The sequence below is a fragment of the Rissa tridactyla genome, chromosome 13, assembly GCF_028500815.1.
Source record: "Rissa tridactyla isolate bRisTri1 chromosome 13, bRisTri1.patW.cur.20221130, whole genome shotgun sequence".
NCBI lineage: Eukaryota > Metazoa > Chordata > Aves > Charadriiformes > Laridae > Rissa > Rissa tridactyla.
In genome coordinates this window covers 9,535,543-9,547,810 of record NC_071478.1, presented here as the reverse complement: position 1 = coordinate 9,547,810, position 12,268 = coordinate 9,535,543, and the positions used below count along the sequence as shown (strand labels likewise).

Here is a 12,268-nt window from a genome sequence, read left to right as displayed (position 1 = left end):
GATGTGGAAAAAAGCCCATCAGAACTTGGTAAACTCTCTGAGACAGTCGAAGGTGTTTTGCAACTCTTGGGACAAACTACACGCTCATGTGTCAGATTCCAAATTGAATTCTTGCAGCCAGCTTGTGAACTTGGACTTTATAACGGAAAGAGTGATCTAACAGATTCTTAACCATATCGAGACCAGCAGGTGTTGCTATAATATATTAAATGCTGTGGAGACATCTAATAAGCTGCACTTGAGCATTAATTCAATACGTTTTCTTAAACCAAATTGGTATTTTCTAGGATAACGTAATGCTATGACAGACTTGCCATAAGAATACTACTAAAATAATCAAAACACTGGAAAATTGCAGGTTCTGAGCTGCTTCTGCTGAGCTGACTGAGAGTTTTACTACTGCTCCAGTGAAAGAACATGTGACCCTGCATTTTGGTATTATTTGCGTTTAAGAATAGAGTACTGTAGGAAGTAATCAAATCCTGTATATATTTCTATAGAGACATGCCTATTTGCAAGAGATGTCTGACACTACAGAAATCTGTGGCATCTTTTGACAGGGATAAGATTAGATTATGGTGAAACTCTAGTCTAGGCTTGTTCTGTGCTGCTGATCCCTCCAACACAGGTTTCATTGGTGATCCCCAAAAGACAAGGGGAGAATTCCTCTGAGACAGAAACACATGTCTTCTCAAGCAAACTGCACCCTCAGGGGCCTTGCCGAAAGTGAACAGCAGGTGGGTCAGAAGGTGGCCAGCAGTGGAGAGTTCATACCTCAGGGAACCCTGAGCAGACCTTGCCAAGCTACAGTAAATTCAGGGAGATTGTAACTTCTGCTGGATTTTGGGCTTGGCAGCCCCAGAAATCAAGAAGGAAGGATGAAAGGAAAAAACTAATCCCATAAACCGGATTATATTATGGTATGTGACCCTCTAAGTGAGATGGTATATGAAGGAGGACCACTGTGAATAGAGAAGCTGCCAACTGTAAGGGCTTATTTAATGTCCATAGGTATCAAGCTTAGAGATCTTGGTTATTCTTCAGTAGTCACTGGATGTGTGTTTGAGAGTAAGGGCCTATGTTGTTTTTCTCCGCCTGTGTGTGTTTCTATGATAGGAAAGCCATGGACCTGTTGGAGTGGGTCCAGAGGAGGGCCACAAAAATGATCAGAGGGTTGGAACACCTCTCCTGTGAGGACAGGCTGAGAGAGTTGGGGTTGGAGAATAGAAGGCTCCAGGGAGACCTTGTTGCGGCCTTTCAGTGCTTACAGGGGGCTTGTAAGAAAGAAGGGGACAAACTTTTTAGCAGGGCCTGTTGCAATAGGACAGGGGATAATGGTTTTAAACTAAAAGAGAGTAGATTTAGACTAGATATAAGGAAGAAATTTTTCATGTTGCAGGTGGTGAGGCACTGGCACAGGTTGCCCAGAGAGGTGGTTGATACCCCATCCCTGGAAACATTCAAGGTCAGGTTGGTCAGGGCTCTGAGCAACCTCATGTAGTTAAAGATATCCCTGCTCACGGCAGGGGGGTTGGACTAGATGACCTTTAAAGGTCCCTTCCAACCCAAAGTATTGTATGGTTTGCAAGAACTTCTTGTATGCTTGGCAAGAACTTTTCTTGCAAGTGGACGTGGTCCCAGCCACGTCCCTTCCAGGCAGGATCACTAGCCAATGTTGTACTTTGGCTGTTGGGAAACCTATGGAGCCAAGTGCGTTACCAGCTCTCCCTCTTGCTGGGAGCCTTTGAACTTGTTTCAGTTAATTTCCATCAGTGAGGCATCATTTCACCTCCAGGGGCTGCACCCATAGGCAAGGACAGTCTTCGTCCTGGCTGTAGCGATGCTTGGGTGCAGGATAAGGACCCTCTAGGTGGGTAATGAAGAGAAAATGGCCACTGGTGTCTTCCGTGGGAGAGGAGCCCGCACTTCCCCTGGCTCGTTCAACCCATCCGTCGTGCTGAAACCCAGCGGCCAGTGCCGGGGCTGCGCGGCGGGGCCCGGGGGCGGGCGGCGGCCCCCGGCAGGGCTGGGCTGCGGGGCGGGGAGCCGCGGGCGAGGCGGGGCGGCGCGGCACGGCGGCTCCACCGTGTGCATGTAGATGAGATCCCCCGGAGCACGTCACTCCGCACCGGCGCTCTGCGTTTGGGGCGGCGGAGAGCGAGGGCGGGCGAGCGGGAGCCGCCGGAGGAGGAGAAGAGGCGGCTCCGCGGCCGGCAGCGGCTGGGCTCCGCGCCCCGCGCTCCCTGCGCGGCTCCCCCCGCTCCATGCCGCCCAGCCCGCCGCGGCGCGGCCCCCGCGGGGCGAAGGCGGGCGCCGTGCGGGGAGCGGCGCGGCGGTGCTGAAGGACAGCTCCGCTCCGCGCCCCTCCGCGCCCCGGGCGCGTCCCCCTCGCCGGGTGGCCGCCAGGCCGCCGGCCGCCGCGCCTTGATGTGCCCCCCGCCACCGCGCCGGCGGCTCCCATGGCGGTGGCACGGAAAATCAAAACTTTGTTGACGGTGAACATCTTGGTCTTCGTGGGCATCATCCTCTTCTCCGTCTACTGCAGGATCCAGGACCGCTCCCAGGAGCTGGTGCAGATCGTCCGGAGCGCGGACCGCCGGGCCAGGAGCCGCGGCGCCAAGGTGGGCAGCCTGGCCGACAGGGAGTCCATCCTGCAGCGCCTGGACCACCTGGAGGAAGTGGTCTACAATCAGCTAAATGGTACGGAGGGCTGGGAGGGGACGCAGCACCGGTCCCCTGGTGCCCTGTGTCCTGGGAGGGTGCTGCAGACTGGGGAAGAGCACCCGAAGTGCCTGGCCGCTGGGGAGGGAAGTCCGGGCACAATATGCACTGACCCCACTGCTGAAGTGCTGAAAACAAAGGGAAGGAGGTGGCTTGCAGGGTTTTGGTGGAGGGATTTGTTCAGCCCCTTCCCTACCAACTCTCGGTCCAAAGTCAAGACTTTCTCAATGCATGCAAAGTTAAGGAGGCTGCAGAGTTCATGAGTTTAAGGATTGGTGGACATCCCTATGAACTGTACCAGGTTTTACAGTTTGCCTGGATATATTAACTCAGTATGGGTAGCTGTTTGGATAGCAAATACACTGTTAGATTATAGCTGGAAGTCATACACTTGGTCTCATAACTATGTAAAAAACATTCTACTGAGTTCTTATGTTGTGTACTTTTAAGGGTCTATTTAAACATAGCACCCATATGTTTCCTTAATGACTTTGCCATTTAAATTTGATATTATCTTTGGTGAGGAGGGGAAGCATCCACTACTTCTTTCTGTGACACTCCGTTCTAGTTCACCAGCCTTGAAAAATCTTGGTAGGTAAGCAAAGAACCCTTCCGTGGTAGTTACAACAGGCTAAGCCCTAAAAGTTGTTATAGGACAACTAACATTTCACATAGAAACTAATTCTTCAAAACAAGTGCATTTGTATTTGCATAAATTTGTAAAGTTCTAAATGTGGAACATCAAAGAAATAAGTGTGTGATTAAATACATCAGTGCTTTGGACAAGAAGCAGCTGAAGGAGTGAACTTTTACATGAAATTATAATATAAATGTAACATTTAGTGTCTAGCACCAAATAAACCTTCCAGTGTAAATATGTTTGAGTATACCAAATGTGCTTCTAGGCTGCTTGTGAAAATCTTACTCATAACATTGATTTAACAAAGGCTGCCGTAGTCTCAAAATGCAGACAAATAGGAGGTTTAGGATAAAGTATATATCCTATTACTACTTTCTGAATGACTGTATAAATCTAAGTAGGTTAGACTGTTATGGTAATACACAGTCTATGCCAGCAAGTGTTATAGAACAGGCATCCCCTTACGCTCTCATCTGTATAAATGGGGAAGAGAGAAGGGGAATGTGGAGTGTGGGTGTTAGTCACAAAAATACACGTTCATGAATTACAAGGAAAGTGTCAACAGCTGTGTTTCCTAACCATATTTTGGAGAAGCTTTGAAGAATGTAGGATTTAAGAGGGAAATCCTCCTCTCAAATTTAACAAAGCCACAGAGTTCCCAAAATAAATTAGATCAGCCCCCGAGCTATATCCATCGCAGCTCAACTGAATGTGTCTTTTGGCCCGAATGGATTTGTTCTTGGTGTTGCTCATGGGTGAGACTGTGTAGGATTTACCTGCTCTGGGTTCATCCCAGCGTAGCATCCCCTGGAGAATCAGCAGGAGTCCTTGGTGTACTGGGCAGGCACCACGGCGTGTAAGGACTGTGGCTTCACAGTAAACAGGAAGTTCTCTGTAAAGTAATCCTCTGTTTCGGAGACTTTTTTCTTCTTCTTCTTTGATTTGGTTCACTGGATACGGAACTTCACAGTGAAATTACTTGAACTTATATGTTATGTTGCTTCTTCAGGTCACAATAAACACTACAGGCAGTTTCTTCTTGAAAGTTCTTACACAGGAAAATAACAGAAAGTTTTTCAAGCTGAGCTATTCAAATTTCTTATTCGTTTCCCTTCAATTTCTCTCTGATCCAGTTGGTTTTTTTATTACAGAGTGGTACATCAACACAGATTAATGAGTCCGTCATCATTGTGAAAAGATACTTTGTCACTTTCTACTTTTTTTTTCTTTCTTTTTTTTCCCCATCCTGTGGCAACAAAACTGAAAAGTCCTAAAAATTAGGAGGTGTTCCACTGACATCATCAGAGTTGCATCGCTGTAAGTGAAATCAGGATCAAGCATCTGTGTTTGGGTTTAGCTCACTGGTATTCCGGTTTTAATATCATGACTCATTACTTATGCCATTAATGGGCATAACGCTGCTCTGGCAGCATTGAGATTCAAGGGAGCCTGTCCGTGACAGTGCTCTACCGTGTCTCACGGAAAGACTGGTATAACAGAAGCATCCCGTCTGCTCTGGAGCTGTGCAGTTTCATCCTAATGCAGCGCGAGGTTTCTCAGACGTTGTCCTGTATACTGCTTTATCACAAGGTTAGAGAGCCATCTGAGGCCTTCTTGGATGGTACTTTTAATGAGGTGGGTCAAGGTCACTTTTATAGGGAGAGACAGACGTGGGTAGACAGATTTTATTCGGAAGGCATATGAATTCCTTGCATACCCAGAACTCCTGCAAGCACCAGGAGTTTGAGTCCAGCTCAATATTACTGTTACAGTGGGTCTGTCCAGATCACTATTTAAAATTTCTGCTCTTGGTTCTTTCTATTTTGAGATCAGCAAATTTAGAGCCACCTATTAGGTGTCTTATATTTTTGGTAATAAAGTCTCAGTTTTCTTTTATTTCATTTTTCTCTTCTATTTGGATTAGTCCTTAACTGGCAAGACCTTACCTGGGTTTGCTGGGGACTCTACTGAAGATCCAGTGCAGTAGAAAGGCACTTCAGTGAGAGACCAGCCCTGCAGCTGCAGCCATACAGAATTTTGTTTCTGTCCCACTTATTTGTTTTCATGTAATCAAAGAAAAGTTATTTGAAAGCGTACATTCTGCAAAGAAAAATAAACACAAGCAGTAATGTTGCAAATGTATCAAGAGGCAACCTAAAACGGATCACTAGAGAACTCATTAACTTTTCAGTGTGAATAAAAACTGTGCATTCAGTGCCTGTGGAGGTGTGTGTAGGACGCAGAGGACCATGCATGAAAGTCAGTAGAAATCTGGTCCTTGCAATTATCTTTGGCAGAACAAGAATTTTTAGAATAGAATGAATGAGAATTGCCATGATTCCCTGCAGAGTCATGCACACACACACCCAAACAATAGTTTTCAGTTGGCTCGTGCTTTGGTTTTCTATCAACTTAGAAAAATAGTATTTTTGAAAGCTCAGCTGCTGCTGGTTTTTGTGTAAGTAAATGGATGGAGCGGCAAAAGGAAAGCAAAGCAATGAAACTTGTCTGTGGAATTTCCTTAGTGAAATTTTATATTACCTCTTAATATTTGACTTTGGGTATAACATTTATTTTGAAAAACTGAGTTATTCTAGATCTAGTTCATCAATCTCTATATTTTTTTTCATGTTTACTATGGTATTTCTATTGTTGAATATGATTTATTGTCAGCCAACAGAGAACTAATGCCAGATAGACTTAGTAGCAATTCCTGAAATGGCATAGTGATAATAACTTGGTATTTTCTTCTTTTGCCTCGATTTTTTGTGAAGGGGAAAAAATAAAAAAGAATTAATTGACTGAATTTTTCTCCTAATCAGTTTTGCATCTGAGTCTGTTGCTAATGATTTACCATAGAGGATAAAGAATTTTTGATGCCCCGAATAGAGCATAACCTTTCATGCCAAAAGCAATTGAAGGGTCAGACTACAATTTCACTGTAATTGCCTTTTTCCCTTTTCACTGTCTCTTTCAGTAATACACAACAATCAATACAGCATGTAATTAGATTTCATTCAATCTGCAAAGACTAGGAGAGTTTTCATCTTCTCATTATGTATGCTCACAACATGTCTTCCTATCCATGTCTTCTACATTAGACCTCTTTGACCTGTTCTGTTGCAGACGTGGAGGGATAAGTTTGGAGTATTCCCTTGAATTTGGCAGATTATCATTCTTTACACATCATAATTTGATTTTGCTGTCTTCGGGAAGATTAAATACAAGAGCAATTTCCAGTATGATAAATGGGTTTTATATTGCATACGCATTTCATAGAGGAGGCTGGGAAAAAAAGTGGACAATTCACGTAATTGCAGCACACAGGCTTGAGATGATGGAAATAGCAGGTCCTAGGTGCAGAGGACTGATTCATGCAGAGTGTGACTCCTGATTTTTAGAGTGTGCTGGAAGCAAAGTGATTGCATTTAAAATTCAGCCTGGCAATCTGCATACTTAAAAGGTACAGTAGTATTTTTAAAAGGACAGTTTATTCTTCATAGGCTTGGAACTGGTTGAAAATGGTTCCAAATTTCCATAAGGGCTGGGAACAGGCTGCAAATGAATCACGCGAATGTCCACATCAGATTTGTCAAAAATAAGCTTTTACAGCTGGCAACTTTCAGTTGAAGAGTAATTCCTTTGCAGAGAAGAGAGGTAAAGCCCCGTGTGCGTGGGGGAAGATGAAGTGTGACTGCCAGCCTTACATTAATGTAACTGTGCCTTCTCGTACCTGCATACAGATTCTTACGTTATAACTATTTCTATTTAATTTGATTGTGGTCTGATGCTAACATGCATCATAGCACATAATTGTCTCTAAAAGTATCAACTTATTTGTGAGGCCTGCTCTCGGCCATGTGCTTTCCTTGTACGGGTGAGAAGCTTCTTCATGTGGTCTTATTTTGAGGATTTTTTAAAGAAATGCAGGGTTGGGCCTAGTGAAGGCAGGAGTGGAAAATACCAACTATGTTTCCTTTTTCTTTTATTTTTAAGTTAGGCTGCATTTATCTGTTTACCACGCAACATATAATAAGCGTTGTCAATTGTTCTGGATCAGTTACTCAAGCTTAGGTGAGTGAACATTGTTACAGGCCTGACCTTCTGTATTGCAGCGTGATCGTCAAGCCCAAAAGACTGATTCCCACTTCACGTTGGCTTTAGCTATGTTAGTCCTGATTTATGGAGCTAAGGAAACTCATAATCAACGATTTCAGGAAGGCCAAGCTTTATTCCCCCAAACAGGGGAAGAAAACATCATGAGTCGATGTTTGGATAACCCCTATGAAAATATAACATAATATTCAAAATAGTATTACTCTATTTAAATACTTTAGGAAGAAAAGGTCTAAAAGTTTGGTAGAAAAAAGAGGGTAAATCTCTTTTGTAAAATGGGCAAAATTGCATTCAACTCTTCAAAATATTGGCAAATACAAAAAATATATCTCCATTCCAGCAGCACATCAGTGATTTCAAAGTCTCTCCCTCTACTCTGTGTTTCATATACTGGTAACTAGTTTGTTTTGTAATGTTTCTACTTTTTGCATTTGTAGCTGGGAAGAAAGCTTATTTTGACAGAAAAATCATGTGGTAATTTTATCATTGACTCATTTTTTTTGTGTAGAACTTGAATCATTTGTACTATATAGGATTAAAAGCAATGTTTACAGAGGTGGAAAGAAAATCTTTGACTGATGTTGGTTTTGTTGCCTTTTTAGGAGGTATTCCAGTTCAGTTTCTTTCCAGTTCAGTTTCTTTCCATTTCTTTGTAGATGTGGCTGGAGTTGGAAAAGCAAATATGGGTCTGTCATCTTTCTAGTGAAGAGCTACAGCGTGGTTGTTGCACATCTATGACGATCATACAGGTTTAGAGGATTAGAAAACTTGGCTTTAACTTAATACTCTTGATAGGGGGAGGTAGGGTTGTTTTGTGAGTTTAGGGTGGTTTGGTTTGTTTATTTGACTATTTAAGTAAATGCAGGCAGGTAGTAGTTAAACCAAGAGCATCATTTAAGAATGCAGTTCCAGCCACTGAATGCATGGCTGTTCTCCAAGGAAATAATAAGATTTATGAAAGGAAGGAAAAGAAATGAGTCATGTTTAACAAATCTTCCTTTTATTAATGCCCCTCTCTAACCTTACTAATGGGTACTCAGTCTCTCTTTCTCAATACACGTGGCATACTTTTTTATTATTGTTATTATTTGTGGGGTTTCACTTGGTACTTATTTCCATCTATTATTTTAAACTAACGAACTGAAAGGGGAAAAGAAAAGAAAAAGAGCCTGTGATGTTCTGGATAACAGGAAGGAAGAAAGCCAATGACAGCAGGGCAGCTTCCAACCTTCTCGTAGTCCTATTGATCAAAACTGTCCTCTGAAATAAGAGAACTTTGGCTTCTGAGAATGAAAACCAGATAGAGATCCTCCTACTGACCCAAAGTCATCTTTTCCTGAGAGCACAGAGCTAAAGCAGCCAGGTGCTAATTGGATGTATATATGACTTGTGTTTGCTTTTCCTAAAACTCATAGCTATTGTGCCATGGAAATGGCTGTGAATATGTGAAATCCTTGTAGGCAGAGGCAAAACCCATTTCTCAGGCTGCACAGCAGATGGAAACAGATTAAAAATTGTCTTTCTGCCCTATAGTTTTTATCCTTTCAGGTGTTCTGGAGTATCCAGGTTTCCCAGATAGTTGCACTGTAGCTTGTCTCCAAAACTGACACTTGCTGGTTACTCAGCAAGTCCTGTAGGCCGTAAGAAGAGCATAAAAATTACTGGTAGCAAGGCTCCATCCTGAGACAAGATTTCCTTGACTTATGGAACAGAAGGGGAGTAATCACGGAGCAGCATGATGCAACTTGGTCTCAGGTCCTCTTGTTTAGCTGGGGTTACTTTGAGTTTAAAGGCATGGTGGTACTGCTGGGGAAGAAGGTGACAATCCTGGTTCTGTGTTTTATTTCTCAGTCTAATCTGCTAGGCTTTTGAGTTCTTAATTGCAGACTCTCCAGTATGCTGGAGAGTACAGAATTTCACCTGGTGATGACTTCAAAGCTTGGTAGGCTTCCTCTTTTCAATGTTGGCTTACCTCCAATTTCTGTCCTGTCTTCTTTCGTTGCCCACAGTATCCGCACTGGTAGCGTACAAGATTGTGACGTGGAAAATCTGTAAGACTTCTCCGGCCTTGTTTTTTTTAACTCTGAAGCAATAGGAAAGGGCCTTCATTTGCATCAACAAGAGATCCTCTAAAACAGAGAGAATTGAGGATAGGATTACTATTTGTGGCAAAACGGCCCTTTCTTCAAACTGAGTTTCACCAGCTGGCTTGGTGAAGTGATGTCACGCCTGTGATCTGGTGTAGGTCTAAATGGAGTGAGCTGTGTGTGTATATGCAAGTCTGTAGATGTCCAGGGAAGCGTTATTTTGGGGCTGAGTGCTGCTTTCTTATCCCTCTGTTTGACATTCTCCTCCCAGGGTGAGGGAAGTGGGCTTGCACTTCTCTGGGTCTTTGTACTGGCTTTTTATTTCACATGGTTTAGCTAACTTGGACTCATTCCTATGCATGGAAAGACAGTGCAGCACCACTTTCTGTGGGAAATCCAGTAGAACATCCAGAGGAGCTCTCACACCAGTTTCCTACCCCTATTACTGCATTTGTCTGGCCATTTCATTTTTGAATAATTGTGAGTGCTCGTTTGATTATGTCTCTTATGTCATCTTGCTGAAACGTGAGCTCAGAGGACTTGCTTCGATGTCTCTAGACAAGTTTTTTGGTCTTGTAGCAAGAGAAAGAAATGGATGTCCTCAGGATAAAGTAACCCTCTTGCTATTCGCCATCAGATTAAACTACTCTGTGTGCATTCTGCCCAGCCTTGCAAAGCTGTCTGGTGAAGCAGGTGTGGCTGCCTGCCTCTCCCTATACTTCACTTGGGTGACTTGTTCTGAGGGCTCTCGCAAGCCAAGGATGAGCCTGGGACCGTGAGTTGTTTTGTATTCTCAGTGAGGGGAGTCCTTAGTGAAGCAGTACAGTAGAAAAGGGCCAGTTCTGGGAATATCTGACAAATGACAAAAGGCCTAATACAGGTTTTGGTGGCTTTTTTCAAGTATGTCCTTGATTTACTGGGTTTGGAGGAGACTCCGAGGGCAGCTGCAGGGTAGATAGCTGAGGACACAATAGACTGATTCTGCTTTGTCATCATGAGCAGTGTGGATGCATAGTTTTCTCAGGTGCTGAAGAGTCGTCTAAGTAAATGAGCAAAACAGTTTTAGAAAAGGTGGGAATATAGGTTTCTGAATATTTTAAGCATTGCACCACCTCCCATGGAGCCATTCTTTAGAAGCCCTTTCACTTGCCACCACAGTCTGATTTATACATTTAATACTTGAGCTGTAATTTGCATGTCATCTTGGGAGAATGGGCAATGATTGAGAAAACTAAACCAAGGAAAAGGTTTTCGAAACAGCTTGTCTAAGCACTGCTACTTAAAAATGGCTCTGTCAGGCAGAGGTATTTGGTGTCAGAAAGCTACAGGAGAGGGTTACTGTCCTGGTTTGAGTGACACGGGACTAATTTTGCTCTCTGTAGTTTTACTTTTTGGTAAAGTCTCTTCTAATGCTTGGGAAAACTGTACTTTTGGAAGACTCTAGTGTCTGAATTTGTGAAAATATTTACTTTATAGCCAGCTATGGGATGTGGCTTTCAAGGTCTCAGTATTTTCGAGCTCGCCAGGTGCGGGGATGAGGAGGAGCGAGACCCGGGCACTTGACCCAGGCTGCCAACGGGATTTATTTCATGCCATGAACGTCACATTCAATATAAATTAGAAAGTTTGCTGAGGAGTTTTCTATGATGGCTACAATCCTGAGGACTTCTTGACCCTGTGCTGGAGCCCTGAGCCTTTCCCTTCCTCCCAAAGCCACAGCGCTCGCAGTGTCTGACGTTTGCTGCCCACTGCTGGGAGTGCCCGCCTTCCTATGATAGAATTGGCTGAGTATAATCCTTGTATATTCTGTATTGGGATCAGGATCAATATTGGTTCTTTAGTATTATTGATGTTAATCATTTAGTATTATTCTATTAAATCTGTTTATATTTCAATCCTCGGGTTTCCTTGTTTCTCCTCGATTCCCCTTCCCGGGTGGGGAGCGGTCATCGGGTGATAGAATAATTGTCTAAATGACAATAAATTGTTGTGTGTTCCTCAAACCGTAACAGTTACCTATTTCACAGCATCATTTAGAAATCACATCTAAATAACCCAAACTCAGTGGATGAAATATGCCTAAAATATAAAGGAACGTGTTGGGGCTCTGGATTCTGTAGTGCATTTGCTTCAATCTTAACCTCCTGGGCTAAATGTTAGGGCAAATGCCTAAGAGGCTGCTGCAATGCCAGTATCTCCCTGGGGTTGAATAGCCACTGTAAAATGGTATAGCACTGGCAAAAACCATGCCCGATGCCTCCTTCCTCTCTGCAAGGCTAAGACAAGTCTGTAGAAAGAAGCTGCTAATGTAAAGGCCTTTGTTACCTGTGTGCCACTGGACTCTGCTCCAGGATGACAATTCCATGGCTGTATGAACCACTGTTTTCCCTTCTTCAGGCAATTAGCTGTGGCAGGAAGGAGTGGAGAAAATCTGAGCCTGTGTAGGCAAAAGGCAGCCATGGAACTCAATTATCTACCTTGTACTTACATTTCAGAGCTCCTTATACAGGCAATCCAGTTGCTTTTACTGGAGTACTCATGAGAATAAGTGCTTGCTAGTCTAAGGGTCTCACCTACTTTATAAGGCATGACTCAAACCAGGTTTGCTAGAGTTGCATTTGAATCGCCGCTTGGTACAAGCAGCATGAAAGATCTCCCAACTAGGCTTTAATGTCTGATAAACTGATTAGGGAAGAAAATGGAT

At 43.5% G+C, this 12,268-nt stretch overlaps 1 protein-coding gene across 2 annotated transcripts in view; it reads left to right on the top strand.

The window, feature by feature from the left end:
- The window catches only part of GALNT9 (polypeptide N-acetylgalactosaminyltransferase 9), a 213,507-nt gene that overhangs the window by 57,270 nt on the left and 143,969 nt on the right, over positions 1-12,268 (top strand). Inside the window, exon 2 of one of the 2 annotated variants that reach the window (XM_054219677.1) lies at positions 2,546-2,700. In XM_054219677.1, coding sequence (XP_054075652.1) covers positions 2,546-2,700 — 155 coding nt within the window. Of the gene's footprint in view, positions 1-2,459; positions 2,701-12,268 lie in introns of those variants that run through there. The other variant, XM_054219675.1, reaches the window with a different exon arrangement.